Below are 21132 nucleotides of genomic sequence, written 5' to 3' on the forward strand. Positions count from 1 at the left end.
TTATCTGGATGCATATATATTTAAAAATTTTATATAATAAATAAATTAATCGCAATATTATTTGAAAGGATGTATTTAAAAAAAATTTTTTTTTGTTTTATTTAATTAATATATTTTAAATGGTAAAATTTAAATATATATATATATATATATATAATTTTACGAACCAAACATCGGGGGCAGAACTTTCAAGGCCAATAGCAAGTCCCTCAAATAATTCATGCACTGAAAGTCCCAATACTATTAAAAGTCCTCGAAGAGAACTGATCTCAAAGCTCTCGCCATCATCTGTAATTGGTAGATGACTGTGACCGGTACAGCTATAAAAAAAAAATGTCAATTTTTTCACAAACCTCATTAGAAAATAAAAAGCAATTATTAAACTATGATACCTGTAAATAAAATTATATTTTTATATTAAAAAAAAAAATTTAATATAAAAAATTATATTTTTGTATATATACAAAATTTTTACCATTAAAAAAAAATAATAATATTTTAATATATAAAAAAGTAAAATAATATTTTTATTTAAAAACATTTTATATAAAAAATATAATATATTTTTATATTAAACATTTTTAAACAAAAAAATAAAAATTTTCCCATTCCATTAAATGATAATTTTTTTTATATAATTTTATTAAAAAAAAAAAAAACACTTTTGTTCTGTTTAGAAAATAGTTTTTGTTTTGTAACTACTATTTTAACAAAAAAAAATAAATTTATAAAAATTATTTTACAAAATTAATTTTGTGAAATAATTTTCTTTTTTTCTTTAATCGTTTACTTTACTTTTTTTTTTAAGTTACCAAAACAAAGAATTTTTTTTATTTTTATAGGAATAAATAAAAATATGACTTTTTATTCATTGTTGATAAATAAACTTTATACGAGACCTTTAATCGGTAATGATGTTATGTATTTGAATATTTTGTTGTTTTTTTTGTTTGCGAAAAAAAAATTTATCATTAAAAATAATGTTTAATTTACAAAAAAAAAAAAAATAAATGCAAAAAAATTATTTTGAAAATTAGAAAATATTTTTCTAGAAGAAAATGTTTGTGAACGTATCAAATGTTTTCTCTTTTTTCAACAGTCGATAAAGTGATTTTAATTTAAACTTGATTATTCTGATTATTTTTAATCTCTAATAATAGGGTGCTATTATCTTTTTTTTTTCTTGCCGAAAATTAATCAATTTACAAATAAAATTAAGCTGTAACTAAATAATTTCTATTTGAAAATATTAAAAAAATTGAAAAAATAAAAAAAATTTTTTTTTTTAATTTCAATCAAAATAATTAAATTTTCAAATAAAATAGTAAAAGAGATTTTATAAAATTGATATAGAGAAATTTTTTTTTTGAAATGTTTCATAAAAAAAAAAAAATCTTGTAAATAAAATATTATGAATAATTTCGTTGATTCGAATCTATCAACATTTTTATATCGCAATTTTTTTCTTTTAACTATATTAATATTTAGGTCTCGTTGAATTTATTTATCTCCTATAAAAATAATTTGTAAAATTATTTTTTTTTAATTTTTTTTTTTTTTGAAAACCTGTCTAATTTCACAATTTGGATTTCGCGTTTCTTGCAAACTTGATCAAAAGTTCCATACAGAACAATTCGTGTTTCTTCTTCAAGAGATGGGGCCTTGGTCCTAAAATTTTTTTTTCATTTAATCATTTAATTGAACAGAAATTTAATTATTATTATTATTATTATTATTATTATTATTATTATTATTATTATCAACAACACTAATAATTTATTAATAATAATAATAATAATAATAATAATAATAATAATAATAATAATAATAATTTAGTAATATTAAAATATATAATTAATATAGAAATTATTTTTACAAGTGAAAAAATATCGAATTTTTTTTTTTTATTGGAATTCGATATTCCTTTACTATAAATTGATTCGGAATTTATTATTAAAATAAATTATCTTACGCATGATTGCGTCCGTTTGGAAGTGATAAATGATCTTTGCCATTCTCAACTAATTCATTCGTACTATGATTGACATCAACCTTAAATTGAGAAGACGCGTGTCTTTTTTTGTGTCTTAAACGTGTGTGAACCAATTCCTCAACCAAATACATAATAAAAAACCTGTAACATACAATTTAAAAAAGAAAAAATTAAATTTTTGTTATTCTCAACTAAACTATGAATTATAATTAATGGACTCATCTAATCTTTTTTTTTTTTTTTTTTTTGTAATAAAAAAAAGAAAAAAATAATAATGGACTCTTTAATAAGTTTTTTTTTCAATAAAAAAATATTTTTGAAAAGAAAAGAAATTTTTTTACTCTTTTTAATTACAATATATATATTTTTTTTTTCAATGGACATTTTTCACTTGATAATTAAATTTGAAAAATGTAATTTTAAAATAGTCTCTTATCGTCAAGTTTGGATCATTATAGATAATTTAAAATCTATTTGTTTTTACATTATTGAGCTCTCTTCTTAGCATTGAAACGCATCATATAAATCTTTAATCTCTAAATATACTATAAAATAATTGTAATATTTCACAAGGTTTGAATTATTATTTAATACAATGGATTTTAAAAAGCGTTAAATAAAAAATTCTATATCCGAAAAATGTGAGGAAAATTTTTTACGGAAATAAATTCGTAATAAAAAGGAGGAGGAAATAATGCACTCTCCCTATATAAAATTATATAAAAAAGAAAAATAATTTTTTTCTTGAGCAATTTTTTTTTTTTTTTTTATGATCGACAAAAATAAATTTACATAGTTTGAAAAAAAAAATTAATTATATTTTTAATAAGGGAAAAAAAAAATCTCACCCAAGACACGTAAGAGTTTCCGGAATCGGAAATCTTTGACGATTTATGTATTTATGTTCGATTAGAGATTCAACTCCTTCAGTCACTTCAGGTAGAAGATGAAGAAAAGTCGTACAGAGAAGGACTCCACCTCCAAATCCCAAAAGCATACTCATCAGCTTTGATGATCTAAAACATGCAAAAAAAAAAATTATTTTATAATATTTTTTTTTTACAACATAATTAAAATCAAAAACTAAAAATTAAAATATTTTTCTTTTATTTTAAATAAATTAATGAATATAAAAATTATTATTTTATATAAAAATTTTATGATATAATTTAAAAATAGTTTAAGAAAAAAAATTGTTGTCTATTATAAAAATAACTTGCTTTTATTTTCTAATAACAATTTCTGTATAAAAACAAAAGAATTGCAATATAGAGATTGTTTTTTTTTTTTTTTTTTTTTTTTTAAATTTTTATTATTAAATTGTAACGTCTACTTATTATTATCTTAATGAACAATAATGATTGTTCTAAATTGTATCATATTATTTTTTATAACTACAATAATTTAAAATTTTTACACTACTGCAAATAAGATAACATTTAATTCATCACCTATATTGAGATGGTTTCATTTGATAATAAAACATCTATTAGAATTTGTTAATTTCATTAAATAATTCGTATGCACCATTCTCGATAAAAGTGAAAATAAAAACAAAACAAAAAAAAATTAATTGATATAAAAAAAGAATTTAAGCAAATATTTGTTGATTTATTTTTTTATTAATAATCAAATGAAACAAAATATTAAATTAAATTATTAAAAAAAAAATTTTTTTTAAATAATATATTTTATTATTACTAAAAATAAAAATTTTATTTATATTAAAATAATTTATTATATTTTTATAAATAAATTAATTAAAAAATTTTAAATAGTTTTAAAAAATAAATTAAATAATAATAAATTGTATTTAAATATCGATACCTTGCGGAATTTCCATTTTTTGGCGATGTCCACTTTAACCATTTGTTCATTTGCAATGGTAAAAGTCCCATACATATGCTGACGGAGCATAAAACAAGCATAGTAATACCTTTGACCATTAATACCGCGGCTTGTTTATCTTCATCTTCTTGTCCTAAAGTTGCTAATCTAGCTGTATTATTATCCGGCATTAAATGCATTGTTGAGTCTTCGTGGTGATGATGATGATGATAGTGATTATGGTGATCCATTTTTTTTTTTTATTAATTATTATTATTTTTCTTTTCTCTAAAAAAAAAGAAAGAAAAAAGTTAATTTTTCGGATTAGATATTCAATATTTTTGAATAGAAAAAAAGAAATACATATTTTTTATTCTGTAGCTATACACACATTGAAATGCAAATTAATTTTTGACACTGTTTTTTATGTATTATTTTTTTTCTGTAAAAGAATTATTCTTTTTTGGTAAAAAAAAATATATGTATATATGAAATGTTTTTTTTATTTATTTTTTTTGAAATGTACATAAACTTTTTTTCTGTTTTTTTTTAAACAATATTTTGTAATTTTTAGTTTTAAAATTTTTATTTCTTAAAAAATATCTAGAGATTTTTTTTTTTAATATTGTTTTTTTTCAAATTGAAAAAAATTATTTTCTTAAACATTCTTATTCATTTATCTTTGAAATATAATTAAATTTTGGTAATTTTTCCCGTTTTCTTTTAGAATTTCACTTTAACTTTGATATATATATATATATATATATATATATATAATAATAAATTATGACAATTAAGGACAATAAAAAATTGATATAAAAAAATCGCGAAATAATACTTTTACCAATCGTTAAAAATATCTTGCAAGCGGAAACAATAAAAGAAAAGAAAAACGTATTTTGTTCTATTTCTTTTATTTTAATTAAACTAACAATTTACTTTTCCTTTTTTTTTTTAAACGACACTTTTTATCAGGAAACCTATTACGTATTTTTCTATTATATATCCTCTAGTTCACTTTGAAAAAAAAACTAAAAAATTATCGAAATATTTTTTAAAAGTAACTAAATTTATAAATATATTTTTACTATTATGAAATAATAATAATATTTATTTATTCAATTATAGTATATTTTATTTTTATTATTATATTATTATTATTATTATTATTTTCATATTATTTTTATTATTAATATTAATTAATTAAAATAATATTAATTAATAAATAATAATAATTAATAAATAATAATATTGAATTAATTTATTTAAAAAAATTGTAATGCATAGAAATTATTTTTTTTTTGATAAAAATTAAAATGAATAGTGAAAATTGTAGCACGTGGCGTCGCTAGTTGTCGTGGCGCCAAATAATTGATTTCGAAAGGTTAAAGAGATTTTTTTGACAGTTGTTTTATGAATTGACTTTAATGAGTTTTAATTCAAATTTAATGTCTTATTCGGCATGCCATAAGGCAACGAAACTTTTTAACAAACCACACAAAACTTTTTGATATTTTTTTATTTATTGAAGTCAAAATATTTTTCTCTTTCAATCAATATTTATTAATACTAAAAATTCTCTCTCTCTCTTTCTTTCAATGATTTAATTCAATATTCTTCAATTCTTTCACTTAAAGAATCCCTCTCGGGAATAATTTTAATTTTTTTTCTCATCTTTTATATTATTGATTAATTTTCTTTTATTTCTTTTTATTTAATTTATATTTTATTTTAATAATTACAAAAAATTCAATACAAAACATATTTTTTTATATAGGATATAAAATTACTGTCAATTAATATTTTCACTTTGAAATTTTGTTATAATTTTATTAATCAAATTTTTTATTTAATTTTTAGTTAAATTTTGATTTTTACTTTAGTTTTTAATTTAATTGAAATATTATCACAAATTATTTGTTTGAAGAATCGAATGTTTAATGATTTTTTTTTTTTTTTTTTTTTTAATCGGAATTAAAATTGGTTTCACTGAATGTTTGCGCATTTTATATTCACGAAGCATATATATAAACATGTTTTTTTTAATGAACAATTTTTTTTCTTTTTAACACTTGATTAGAATTGATTATAATTTCTGACATCTGAATACCATATTCAATTCAGCTGTCTAAACTTTTGATTAAACATGGTATGTCGTGGTAATCGAAATAATTTTTAATACCAAAGATATACTCAAGTGAAAAGTATTTTGGAACAAAAATTATTTTAATAAATTTTTCTTCTTGAAAATTATTAATTTTATTATATTTATTGAGGTCGATCAAGATTGTATTTAATCGAATTGACCGCAAGATATTTTGGAACACTTGTTATTAAAAAAAAAAAAAAAAAAAAATTCTCGTAAATTAATATAAATAAATTATTTTGAAATAAATTTATTTATTCAATTTTTGTTTTATAAATACAATAGAATTGAATTTAAAAAATTTGTTTAAATTAAAAAAAAATGTTTTAATTTAATAATTTTATTTCGGTTTCAAAATTATTTTTTATAATTACTAAAAAGCACAATTTCTATTAGCGGTTTTTTTTTTGCTAATAATTATTATAATCACTTAATAATCCGTGATGAACTTACGTTTAAAAAAAGAGTTGTTTTTATGAAAAAAAAAAAAAAAAAGTCGCGGATGATGACTGAAACGAAGCGTTATTATTATTATTATTTTTTTTTTTTTGACACTTTTTCAATGCAGCTTCGAGTTATGTTGTAACTTGACTAAGTTGAAAAGTCGAAAGACACACGCGAGAAGTCTGCGTACAAAATAAAATTTGAGTGGGAGAGAGGAGGATATATATACATACATTGAAAGTGGAAAATGTGCGTATAAATATATATATTAATAATAATTAAGAGACTACTAAAAAAAATTATTTACCCTTTGTCATTAAAGTATAATATCGCGGGTTACAAAAAAATATATATATCATATCAAGATTTCCTCTAATCGTGCGGAATAAAATGATAAGGATAGACAATGTATTTTCGTATTAAATATCAATAATCATGACAAAGACATGTGCTAATTTAATTTGTCAATTAATTGCATCATTTTAATCGTGAAAAAATGTCTAATTATATTTATCATATAGTAACTATTAATAAAATAAATAATAAATAAATAATTATTTAATAATAATTACAAATAATAATAATATTAATAATAAATAAATTAATAAAAATAATATACTAATAAATAATTATTAATAAAAAAAAACATATATATATATATAATTGACTGCAAAAAAATTTATTCTATAAAAATCGATTTTTTAAAAAAAATAAATAGAATTTTTTTTATTTATTTTTATTATTATTATTATTACTCTTATTAATTATTATTTAATTTTTGTATTAAAAAAAAATTACATTTTATGTGAATTATAGTTATACGTAAATATATATATATATATATTTTTCGAAGTGTCCTATGAATTTTATCGAAAAAATTATTTGTTTATGCAAATTATTATTTTTTACGTATAATAGACATACATTCAAAAATGATATCACCGATGAATTTTCATTTATTTGCACTTGCCATTACCATTTTATTTACTTTTGATTTGAAAAAAAAAAATAACATGCGTATTAAAAAAAAAAAAAAAATGTTTAATATTAATCTGAACAATATTTATATATTTTTACATAAAAATTTTATTGACACAAATATGCGTAGTTTTGTAAAATATATTTTTCTTCCGGGAAATTGAAAATGTAACAAAAATTTAGTGCTTAAAATTTTTTTTGAAATTCGAATTTTGAAAAATTATGAGGTTTTTTTTTAAACATAATAATAAAAATGATAATTAAAAATTTATTTATTTAATAATAAATTTTTATTTATTTTATTTTATTAATAATTGTATTTAATAAATAAATAATTAATTATTAATAACAATATTAATCATAATAATAATATTAAATAATAAAAAAATAAAAAAAAAATTGTTGAATTTTTAAAGTATAAAAACTACATTTATCGTTAAAAAATTTTGTTTATCTGATTTGTAGTTTTTCCCTTGAAGGATTTATTAAAAATCGAATTAAATCGAACAATATGAATGTTGCTGTTGCAACAGTCCTTGAAATTGAAATGAATAGATATTTAATGTTTACAGTGAAAATAAAGAAACTTGTTGGTTTACTGTTTTCATTAAAAACTCTTTTTTCAGGAAGTTGTTATTTGATTGTTTAAAATACATTGTATATATTATTATTATTATTATTATTATTAAATCTGAAAAAATAATTGCCATTTTTTGATTTTTCATTCATATTGAATTTTATTATACAGTAAGAAATTATTTATTTATTTAATTAAAATATTATTATTATTAAAATATAAATTCTTTATTATGAAAATTCTAATAACAATAGGGAATTTCATTATTTTCGTTATAAAAAATATTTTATAAATAAAAATTATTATTTTTGGAATGTTTTTAAAAATTTATTTTTACATTTTTTTAAATTAAATTTGAAGGTGTATTTTTCTCAAAAATTATTATTTATTCATTTAATTTTGTTTATTGTTAATTTTTTTTCTATAAGTCTAATAGTTTTTTTTTTATAAATAAATAGAAAATTGTATTTTTTTTTTTTTTTGGTTTGGAAAATATGTGACACGTCGTCGTTAATTTTTCTCGAGCATTTTAATGAATCCATCAAATGGAGAAAAAAAAAATAATGAATTTGACAACAAACAAATGAAATTAGTTTTAATTAGTCTTGGCCAGTATTTTGGATAACGCTGCGTGTATATATGACGCCATAGTGACGCGACGACGCTTCAGTGAAAAAATTAAATAATATTTTTAAAAATTGTATTTCGAAAAAAAAATTGCTTATAATAATAAATTAAATATCTAATGGGAAGAAAAAGTATTTTAATATGGGAATTTTTTTGTTTTGTTTTTTTAATATTTTACATACCAAATTTATCAAAGTTTTTCGGGGGAGTTGGTCGGCTTGAAGTTGGCTTCGATGTCGAAATTCAAAAGGCTCTTGGCGTCGAATACCTTTGGCATCGAGGGGAGAAAGTATAACGAAAACGTGAAATTGTCATGCGCAGAAACTAAAATGTGCACGACTATCCCCCACTCTCGGGGGAATTCGAAGGTTCTTTTAATTTTGTTTAAAGAACCTGCGTGATTCACGGCTAACTTCAATTCTTAGATATTGTATATATTTATGATACATATATCGAGCATTTTTACCGAACCGTTAGAATTTTCTTTTATTTATTGATTTTTATTTATTTTTTTATTTGTTTTTTTTATTAATTTTTTTATGTTTTTTTTTTTATTGCTTAAGTGCAAGTAAAATGTATGTAACTAAAATTTTTTTGATAAAGGAAATATTTATTTTATACAAAAATTTGTTTTGTAAATCTCTAAATATTTTTTTTTGTCGATAATTTAATTTCAATTTTTTATGTTGAATAATAATTATCCGCCAATAAACACAATAATTTATATTCTTATTGTAAAGCGTGTCAAAGTCGCGATATAATTTTGAAAAATTAATTTTATTTTAACCGGAGATTCGCTTCAGTAGCGAATTTTTTTTTTTTTTTTATTTATTATATTATATTTATTGTTACTAAAACAATGGGTAAAAAAAATGATTAATCGTGTAACGATAACCGGGAAAATATTTCGTCTTTTGTTTTTTTGAGGAATTTCTCATATAAGATTGCAGATGACTATTATTTAATTTATTTTACATTTTTTATACATATTTTAAAAATATATAATGAATTAAATTTTCTTTATCTCGAGGATTTTGCTTCTTTTTATTAAAAAGAAATTTGCGGAAACATTTTTTATTTCATTTGTCTAAAAAAATGATTTTTCAATTTGGGAGCTGAGGAAAATTATTTTTTTTTCAAATTATTAAAACTATTATTAAAAATTAATTCAAAAAATAAATAAATTTAATTTTAATTATGAAATAATTTAATTATTAAATAAAAATTATTTATATTTAATATTTAAATTAAACAAATTGTATTTAATTAATTTATACCTAATAAATTTTAATTAATATTTTACTCTCTTTTTTATTAATTGTTAAATATTTTTGAAAATCGTTTTTCAATTCATTCTTGAATAATAATTAATAAAAATAATTACTTTGCGTTTTATTACAATGAAGAATTTAATAAGGTGAAAAAATAGTGCACAATTATCTGAGTTATAAATCATTTTGTGCGTTGAAAAAAAATATTTTCCTTGGCGTGAATCATTTTCTATTATGATATTCGTGAATGAAATTTTTTTTATATTCTGTGTTTTTTGTGTAACTTGAAATTTTTTTTTTAATCTAAAATTATAAACTATATAATTTAATAATTCAATATTAAATTGCATTTTAAATATTATATTTTGTTACTTTTTTTTTTTTAATTGATTAAAAAAAATTGAATTTTAAAAATGATATATGTTTCAGACACTGATGTTAAATATATGATAATTTGTTTACACTTCATTGTTTTATTATTCTTTTTTTTCCTCTGGTTATGATGAGACATTGCGAATACCGTTTTTGCGATTTGTAATGCAAAGCGCGGTATTATTTTTTCTTCCTTCATTCTCAGCGTACTTCCCCGTTTTTATTTTGAGATGAGGAATTACACACTCGAAAGTGTAATTCCCAATGCTTGATAAAAATAAAAATAAAAAAAAAATGATCAAAAAGTTTTACCGACTATATAAAAGTGAAGTGATTTTCTCATTAATTTATTTTTATCAATTGCATCATTGGAATTATAGTTTTCCTACAATTTTTCTTGTCTACCTGGTATATATGATAATATTTATAATTACGTAGTTTACGTATCTTTATAAATATCCCATATAAAAAAAAATTTCCTTCATTTATTTTTATTTCTATGTAAAAAGAAAATTAAATTTAAAAACATTTTTTGTTTTGACTTTTTAATAATTTTTTTTAATAGAAAAAATTTTTTTTTTTTGTTTCAAATAAAGAAATTATTGGTTCAAATAAAAAATTAATAATAAAATTATTTAATATTTAAAAAAATAAAATTAATTAATTTATATTTATAATAAAAAAAATTATTTACTTGAACCAAATAATTTTTATTTATAATAATAATAATAATAATAATAATAATAATAATAATAATAATAATAATTACTATTATTATTATTATAAATTAAAAATTATTTGGTTCAGGTAAATAATTTTTTATTTTAATAATTGCGAGAATCTTTTTATAACGCATTGCTCATTTTTAAACACATTGGAATTATTACCAAGAACTATAATATAAATGCATTAAATTTTTTTTTTTTAATTTATTAATCGCATGAATAATGAATCTTAATAATTCCTTAAGTTTTCTTTTTTGTTGGTCTCTTGTGATTTTACAATTAGTTGGCGCGAAAGAGCCATTTGTTTCCTAGATTTCACCTTTTTCTTTTCAAAAGAGAGAATTTTAGCTTGAATTTGTTTGAAACATAATAGGGGAGAAAGCAGAAGAAACGTTAAATGTAGATCATTTGGAAAAATTCTTATTTCTCTCATGAAAGAAATAATTTTTAATTTTTAAAAAAAATAAATTTAGCAAAGTATAGAATTTTTATTTTAATCGTAAAATTTATTGAACATTGAAATTAAAAATTTTTTTTAACCTTTTTTTCTGTTCTTAGGTTTTTTAATAAAAAAAAAAATTTATTTTATTACAAAATCCTAGGAATAATATTTAATTTAGAAAATTTTTTTTCGTTAGAAAAATAGAATATTTTTTTTTTTTACTATCAATTTGATGAAATATTTTATTGTAAAATATATATATTATTTCATTCATTTTATAATCAATTATAATTTAAAATTGGATCAACATTAAAATTTTACGATGGAAAATAAAAAAAAAATTAGGAAAGAACAGATTGTACAATCCTTTAATAATAGATCGAAGAATAAAAAAAAAAAAAAATTACATCATAATTCTCGTATAATCGTTTTAGCTGTATGTATTTTATTGTATAAATTAACTCGAGTTAAGTTAACAATCCTTGATAATATAATTTAAAAAAAAAAAATTGATATATAATTTTTCTATGATATGAGTTAAAATTAAAAAAAAAACTTTTTGTTATTTTTTTTTTTAATTGTAATTTATAATTATAATTAAAAATTTAGTTTATAATTTATTTTTTTGAATTTCTTTCGTTGTAAGATATATATATATAAAAACTTAACCTTCACATTTTCAAGGGATGCTAAATGGCATGAATCATTGTCTGTAATAACGACCTTTCTCAAAGCTCGCTACCATCATTACAATTAAACAGATTCCACTAAGAATTATATTTTTACGATTTAAAAAATTCCAATGTACATTATATAACAATTATCTTTTAAAACATATTCACTGAATTATTTTACAGTGTATTAAAACAAAATATTTTTCTATTCTATTTATTTACATTTAAATTTATACTTTTCTTCTGACTTTGAATTTTCTATATCGAAACAATGATAATATTTTTAATTTTTGTATTGTAATTTAAAAATCTTTACAGAAATTAAAAAATTTAATTTTTTTTTATCAATTACGTGGTTTTTTTTAAAAATAATTTTGATGATTTAAATTAATATTTATTACATAATTTAAATTTTATATAAATCACAGAAATTTTTTTGCTTAATGTGCACAAATTGGAATTTTTTAAAGCCACGTAAAATGAAGTGAATTGCATTATTTGAAAAAATTTAAAACATTGACATTTTTTAAAAACAGAGGAATTAATGTTTCGGAAAAGTTTGTATCAACAATGCATAATGTGATATAAACAATTTTGATTTCATTGTTTTGAAATATTTAAACAATGCTGTCATTTAATGATTATTATTAAATAGTAAAGATTTAATAATTATTTTTGTTTTTTTTTTTTTTTTGTTTACTGAAAATTAATATTCTAATTCTCATTAAGGGACCAAAAAAAGGGAATATTTTAAAATATTTTTATTCTTTGGTATACAAATAAAAAAAAAAAATAATTAAATAATAAATAAAATTATTATAAATATAAATAAAAATTCACATATATTTGATAAATAAAAATAATTATAAAGAAAAGAAAAATTTGTAAATAAAAATAATTTTTAAATTTATATAAATATAAAATAATTATTGAAAAAATTTTACTAACCTTATATTCAATAATTGTAGTTTTATTCAGTGATAACCAAATAATAATATATATCACAATATAATGGATAAAACAAAAAAAAAAAAATATAATAATTTAGAAAATAAATATACAACACTGACGATTTTTCCTTTTTAATTAGAAAATTTTTATAAAAACACCTCGCATTTGCAAATGAAACACTGATAAAATTAATGACGATTAAAAGTTTAATTTATTATTGTAGAAAGAAAAATTGAAATTGTTTTAAAGGAAAAACATTGAATATATAAATTATTCTTTTTTTTTTTCTTCGAAATTGAACCGGCGCGAATAATGAAAATTTATATACTAAATAATTTTGCTGGAAATTTTGCAGAATATATAAATGCTTCGAATGTTTATTACGAATGAAATGAAAAAGAGTAGACAATAATATAAATTGAAAATTTTCGTTTCATGTAAAATTACTATTATTATTATTATTGATATATAAAATGAATCATTGGAAATTCATCATTTTGTGAAATTTATTTTCCCCCGATTTTGGGAAAATTGTCATATTTTTGTTATTATTATTATTATTATTGTAAATATAGTTTTAAACTAAGCGCGCTGTCCATGATGCTCGATTCAACATGGGCAGTTCACCCTGACTGACTTTGTTTTCGACCTTTCAGTCAGCGATTGACGTCTTACAACATCCACAGGTTGTAACCCAAGCAAATGCATTCCCTCCCTCCATTTAAACCAATTTTGTTGGCAATTTCTCGTTTCTCACGCTCACTTATAGATATAAATCATTATAACATTTTTTTTTTTTTTCTTTTAAATTCTTTTTATGTTATGTCAGTCTGTCTGTCCGTCTGTCAGTGCTGAGAAAAAAAATTTACTTTTATTATTTACTAAAAAATTTTTTTTGATTCAAAAAAATTATTACTTGAATCAATTAAATATGGTAAAAATAAAGAAAGAAATAAAGAAATTATTAATTTAAATAAAAAATTTATTTTGATTAAAAATAAAAATTATTTAATTTAGTAATCATTTTTTTTTTTTTTTTTTTTACTAAAGTTTTAGTGAAAAATTACTAATAAAAAAAATTAATAGAAATTTCCACTAATTTTCAATAAAAAAAAAAAAAATTACTATTTGATTTAGTAATATATATATTTTTTTTTACTAAAGTTTTAGTGAAAAATTACTAGAAATTAGTAAAAAAAATTACCACTAATTTTTAGTAAATTATTATCATTTGATTTAGTAATATATATATATATTTTTTTTTTAATTAAAGTTTTAGTGAAAAATTACTAGAAATTAGTAAAAAAAAAAAATTACCACTAATTTTTAGTAAATTATTATCATTTGATTTAGTAATTTTTTTTTACTTAAATTTCAGTGAAAAATATTACTAAAAATAATATATTGATATTTTATTTGGTAAAAATTATTTTTTTACTATAGGTTTAGTCTAAAATAACTAAAAATTATCAGAAATTTTCACTGCATAATTTAAATTAGTAAACAAATTATCACATTTAAATTTAGAGAATAGTTTTCAAAATTACATAAATTGTTGTTTATTAAATTGAGCATATAAAAGAGAGTAATCATGATATATTGTCTATTACAATAATTTTTACGCTGTTGTAAAAGATAATTGTATATACTTATATATATATGTATATATAATATATGTTTTGTCGTTTAACGCTTTTCTGTTGAAACGTCAAGCAAATATTTTATATCTAACGCCAAATCTCGTTACTAAGCGGGTAACGAACCTGATAAAAATCTGATAAGAAAAGCGGAATTTATCTATTATTTTATTTATTTTTTTTTTTATTAATTAATCCGCGAATTTAGGAAATTTTTTTTATTTACTGAAACATGTAATTAATTTATTAATAAATTTTATAATATTTATATATAATATTTTATGAAACCAATATTTCACAATAATTTTCAAAAATATTACATAAATAATAAATAAAATAATATTTATTTATTTATTTATTTATTTGGAACATAACGGGACATAATATATAAAATAATAAATAAATTAGAAGTATTATATATTAAAATTAATTCGTGAAGTACATAAAAGTATAATTTTTTTTTTTTTTAAATAAAGATTAAAATTAAACCGGATGTAAATTTTAAAAACAAGGTTCTCGAAAGTTTTTCAAATCCAGTCGTCATTGAAAAAGAGACCCAAAAATAAAAGTAATTCTATTGATTTAAAAATATATTGGAAAGTTTTTTTTTTTTTAACGAGAGTCCTTGATCATATAAACTTGACATTGAAATTATTTTACTTTCTGCTCTTAGAAATGAGATTTCATTTGATGTTTTGATGAAGTAATAATTTTTAATTTAGTCAGAATATTATTAATTATTATTTTTTATTATTTTATTAGTTTAATTTTTAATTATTTTAATTTTTTGTTATTAATAATTAATTGTAATTAATGTTCAATGTAATTTTGTTGGTGTTCACTTATATCTCTTTCTATGTGTATTATATATATATATATATTGTTAAAATATTTTTTTTATCCCTTTTAAAACCTTTCTCTCCATACAAGGCTGTTGCTTCTCTCGGCAAATTTAGATTCTCACGCTCTTTTCTATAATACAATATATTGTTCTTTGCACTTGAGCCGCATGTGCATTAATAAAACTTCCTTTTCAAATATCTGAGAATAATAAAATTGTTAATAATCAGAATTTTAGATAAATTTCCCACAAATAAAAATAAGAAAATATTTATTTTTCACTTCATTTTTTTTTTTTCTATCCCTAGCAATTTATTTTTATTATATAATTACTGTCATTGTTATTGAAAATAAAAAAAATAATAATAACAATAATATATTGGAAAATATTTTAAATATTACCAATAAATAAAGCACGCACAACACGATTTATCGTGATAATTATAATAAATATCAGAAAAAAAAATATCACGAACAATAAAGATTTATATTATCGAGAAAAAAAAAATTATTAAACAAAAATCAATATAAAAACAATTTTAAAAGAAAAAAAATTTTTTTTTTTTCTTTAAAAAGAATTTTTTTTATCACACATTGATTATAATATTATTTTTAATTTTCTCTCAATAGACAAATAATATATAAATAATAATAATAATAATGATAATAATAATAAATCTCTTTAAATATATAAAATATCAGCGAGTCATAGCACTGCACGTGTCCTTGGCAATTATAAAATGATGTAAGTTAATTAAAATGAATTAACGATGAAGAATTTAGAATTTCATTCATAGAATTTTCTAAATGTGGATATTTTGTTCTCCTTTTTTTTTTTACAAAGTAGAGCATTCTTTTCAATGCTGAATTAAAGGGAATATTTTTTTTTTATTTGAAACAGAATTAGAATTAAAATTTGTTCACTTAGAACGAATTGCTAGAAATTTTTTTTACTAATTTTTAGAGTAAATAATTACTATTTGATTTAGTAATTTTTTTTTTTTTTTACTAAATTTTTAGTGACAAATGACTAAAAATTATAGTAGAAATGTTTTAGTAATATTTATTTTACTAAAGTTTTAGTGAAAAATAACTAGAAATTAGTGTAGAAATTTTTCATTAATTTTTTAGAAAAAACTAATTTTTAGTGAAACATTACTATTTGATTTAGTAATATTTTTTTTTTACTGAATTTGGATATTTTTAGTGACAAATGACTAAAAATTATAATAGAAATTTTTATTAATTTTTAGTGACAAATGACTAAAAATTATAGTAGTAATTTTTACTAATTTTTAGTGAAATTTGATTTAGTAATATATTTCTTTTTTTTTTTTACTAAAATTTTAGTGAAAAAATTGCTAAAAATTAATAGAAATTTTCTACTAAATTAAATGAAGTGAACGAATTTTTAATTTAAATTTTAGAGAAAAAGAAATTAAAACTATTAAAAGAGAAAAAAAAACCATAAATATTGGAAAATGTGAGGCCGATAATTATTGTTGTGAATAATTATTAGAAAATTTTTTATGAACAATTAAAAGCTCATAAAATTTGATAATTTAGAGACGCAACTGTCATTTAGTTTCTTTTACTATTTTCTTTATACAAGAACAATGCTTCGTTATCCATAATTTGAAACGAGGAATGAACATTTTTTTTTTCGAAAGAGAGAGAAAGTCCTCGCAATAATCTATTTTTTATTTTACTATATAATAATATTTTTTCAAACCATTATTATTAAAAATGTTTAAAGAAAATTTGTTTTTAATATTTGTTAAATTAATTCTTTTTTTTTAAATAATTGCTATTTCACAAAGCAAAAAAATATTAATTATTATATATGAATTGGTGAAAAGTAAAAATATTGAAAATTTTCTTGTGAATTTGTTAAATTCCCTTAATAACAAAAATTAATTTTTTTTTTTTTTTTTTTTTTAATGATTCCTGAAAAATTTTAGTTTTTGTTTATAAATCCATTTCGAAATTTTAATGATTTCATTCGTCAATTTATACATTACAAAATTTCTGAGCAAATATCGGCGGCAAAATTTACTGTGAAAAATATCACAATAAGTTTTTTTAATACAATTAGGATTATTATCAACTTTATCATATTAAAGACGATTAAGAAAGCTTATCGCCGTTTAACGCCGCGATATTAAATTTCTCAATTTATATTATTATAGATTATAATATGATTTCGAGTAACAATGATACGCGGGATCCATTAATAAATTTCTCAAAATTAAGTTTCTTTTTTTTTGTGTGCGTACTAATGATAATATACACTTGTCTTTGTGCCTTAAATAAAATTTTTGGTAGTTTATATATATATATATATATATATATATTAAAATTTTGTATTCGCAGAAAAAAAAAATGTCAAAAAGCGATTTTAAAAAGTTAATTATCTTCCTGATAAATCCAATGATGCTTAATTTTTTTTTGTCAATGAATTAAAAAGATATAAAGTTTCACAATCAAAAAAAAAAAATTTTTTTCTTTGGGTCACTTGTACAAATTTTTTCTTGATCAAATAATTTTATCCTTTCGATAAAAAAAAAATATTGGTTATATATTATAATTAATTTTTCGTGAATTTAATAAATTAATTTAAATAATTCTTCAATTTTATTATTTTAAACTTTTTTGAAAACTTTGGTTAAAAAAAAAAAGGTTTTAATTTGACGAAAAATAAAAAATTATACAACAACGTAGTTTGGTTTGTAATTCTACAGGCGCTTCTATTGATATTAAAATTATAATTATAGCCGCTACAATTTTATTAAATTAAATGTTCGTAATTTTTACAATTAAATATATTTGTTTTTATTTAAAAAAAAAATAAATTTATTTTTCACTTAATGCCAGGAGACAAGAGGCATACGAAAATGCTGTCACGATTATCTGTTATAGAGAAAATAAAAAAAGATTAATTTCTTTTTTTGAACAGAAAATTTGACTAAAAAAATTTTAACACACTGAAAAAAAATATTTTGGTTCAAAAAATAATCGGTTTCATTTACTATTGTCGAAATAAATATAGATTTTTTCTATAAATTAAAAAAAAAAAAAAACTTACACCTTTATAAGTAGCCAAGCACATGGTAAAAAAATGTCCTGCCTTAAGTTCAAATGGCTTATTTGAACGGTTAATAATTATAATTAACAATCGTCTATATTTTATGTCCATACGATACCATCTCATTTCATATATTTCACGACTAATAGATACACTCTAATATTGATTGCAAAATAAATAATAATAAATTAAAAAATTTTATAAGAAATTTTTTTTTTTTTTTTTTTTTAATTATAATAATAAAAAAATTTTAAAAACCACCTTTTGAATTACACGTTCTCCAAGACTACAGTACATGAAAACATTAAATGTAGAGAAGAAAATATAAAGAATGTAACTGATTAGGCCAAAAAGGTTTCCATCAGACATTGCCTAAAAAAATTTTTTTTTTTTTAATTAATTAATCAGAGGAGAGAATACGAAAAACAGAAAAAAAATTATTATCTGGCATTTAATATATTTTATTTAATATATTTTTTTTTGAAAAAAAAAAAAATTTTTAGAAAATAAATTACTTACTTTTACAATAGTGTAACCTTGAATACATAAAACTATTACATTGCTAGTGAACTGCATCAACATGGTAACATTAAATGTATCCTGGATAATTTTCAAGTTTCTGCAAAAATTAAAACCAAATTTAAAATTAAAATTAAATTTTGGAATTAAATTTAAAAAAAATTTTATAAAACCACTAAAAATTTCCGGCAAAAAATTAAAATTTATAAAACAAGTAATTTCTGCAAAAATCAAAATTTAAATTAAATTTTTATAAAGTGAGTAAAATTTCGGTAAAAATTAAAGTAATTAAAATTTATAAATCGAATAGTTTCTGCAAAAATCAAAATTTTTTGAGAGTAAAGGAAAAAATTAAAATTTATAAAAAAAACGATTGTAAAAATTCTACAAAAATTAAATTAAAAAATTTATTATTTCCAGTAAATATAAAAAATAATTAATAATAATTTTTTTTATATTACATTAATAATTAATACCTTCGTAACTGAACATGATGTTCAATGATACATTTAAAACAATGACAATCTCTAAATCCCATCATTGGCAAATGAAAATTTAAATTTTTGCAATTCAAATATCTTATATTATTTGCAATCACTTCTAATTGACTACACAAATGAAGTAAAATTACAACTAAAAAAGTGTCTGATGCAATGACTGTGATGCATAAATAGATAGTTGAAAAAATTTGTGACAAAAATAGTAATTCATAAGTTGGTGATTTTTCAAAATCAACAGGATATTGTGATTTAAATATTAATATATGACTCGTTCCATTAATTGACATTTGTTTCCATTGTAAATATATTGGTGACACTATGTAAACTAAAAAAAAAAAAAAATAATTTTTTTTCAATAAATAAATAAATTAATTTTTTACAATTTTTTTATTTCTTAAAATTTTTTAGTGAAAAAGAAAATTTATTTTTTTAAATTACTTACCAAATCCAGCAGTAAAAAGAATAATTGTAAAAAAAATATTAATTTTCCTTCCTAAATTGGCGTTTGAAATAAAAATTTTCTTTATTCTTTTCCTTAATTTTGATGAATTCTTCCAATCATTAATCATTTCATTGATAATAATTGTTAATTTTTTTTTATGAATTTTCACAAAAATTAATCTAAATGTTGATGTTATCATTGTTAGGAATAAAATTAAGGCGTCTAAATCTTTTAAAATTATTGTTATCGTTGTGAGATAGAAAAAAACTGGTATTGCCGATTGAATTGTAATAAAAATTGCCAAACAAAATAGAAAATTAGAAAATTTATTATTTTCAATTGGCCATAAACCAAGAAATCGCATACTAAATCGATTTAAATTTACCGCGTAATCAAAATAATTATCCATTTTTTTCTTCAACATTTCTTCAAAAAAAATTCCGAATCGATTTTTTTTTTAATTTTTCGAATTGATTTTTTTAAATTTTTTATATTTTTTTTTTATTTTATTATTTTTTATTATTTTTTTTTATTTTATTATTTTTATTTTTTATTATAAAATGTACTGGTCTTCGAAATTTATACTCTATGGTCTTATTGTAACTTTGACACAATAATTCTGGCGTCTTAATGCGACAAAATCGTGTTTATTAAATATTCAGAAAATTTCATTATAGTGAATTGGAAAATTTTTTTGTTAATTAGATGAAATTAGAGAAGATATAATTTTTGTTTATTCAACCTAATTTTGACGATATAACAAATGATGATGATCTGTTTTTATTATCGCAAGTGATTAATTTTGATTATAATTTTAATAATTATATTATTAGTCCTTTGTAGGAGACAATTTTATGAAATTATAAAATATTTAATTTTTCATGATAATTAAATAATCCCGCCATTTTTGGCTTTGAATAGATTTTTTTCTGTGCTGACATCTGTTAAATGTTTTCTCAGACTTTGCAATGCATATCAACAGTCGGTAACTTGATTTCCTTTTTTTTTATTAACAGAAAATTATTTTTAAAATTCCAAAAAAAAGTATAATATTCTCAATATTTAAATAATAATAATTCTGA

General features: G+C 18.8%; 2 protein-coding genes across 5 annotated transcripts in view; both read right to left on the minus strand.

Moving 5' to 3' along the window:
- The window catches only part of LOC127284155 (zinc transporter ZIP1-like), a 29423-nt gene extending 16054 nt beyond the window's left edge, over positions 1-13369 (minus strand). The window contains exons 1-6 of one of the 4 annotated variants that reach the window (XM_051309464.1): positions 13025-13369; positions 3821-4108; positions 2842-3009; positions 1973-2134; positions 1567-1668; positions 168-320 (exon numbers count right to left, since the gene is read on the minus strand). In XM_051309464.1, coding sequence (XP_051165421.1) covers positions 168-320; positions 1567-1668; positions 1973-2134; positions 2842-3009; positions 3821-4071 — 836 coding nt within the window. In that variant the 5' untranslated portion in view covers positions 4072-4108; positions 13025-13369. Of the gene's footprint in view, positions 1-167; positions 321-1566; positions 1669-1972; positions 2135-2841; positions 3010-3820; positions 4109-6419; positions 6570-8774; positions 8944-13024 lie in introns of those variants that run through there. The other 3 variants (XM_051309463.1, XM_051309465.1, XM_051309466.1) reach the window with 3 other exon arrangements.
- A 4917-nt stretch (positions 13370-18286) lies between these two features.
- Positions 18287-19711, minus strand: LOC127284215 (putative odorant receptor 85d). Its single transcript, XM_051309543.1, has 5 exons — positions 19585-19711; positions 19109-19208; positions 18851-18961; positions 18590-18745; positions 18287-18414 (listed from the first exon to the last, which is right to left on the minus strand). The coding sequence occupies exons 1-5, from the start codon at positions 19647-19649 to the stop codon at positions 18358-18360; spliced, it is 489 nt and encodes a 162-aa protein (XP_051165500.1). The 5' UTR covers positions 19650-19711; the 3' UTR covers positions 18287-18357.
- Between the last annotated feature and the right edge of the window lie 1421 nt (positions 19712-21132).

This window comes from Leptopilina boulardi, unplaced genomic scaffold (assembly GCF_019393585.1).
Source record: "Leptopilina boulardi isolate dan_hultmark-lab unplaced genomic scaffold, ZJU_Lbou_2.1 LbouV2_32, whole genome shotgun sequence".
In the NCBI taxonomy this organism is placed as follows: Eukaryota; Metazoa; Arthropoda; class Insecta; order Hymenoptera; family Figitidae; genus Leptopilina; species Leptopilina boulardi.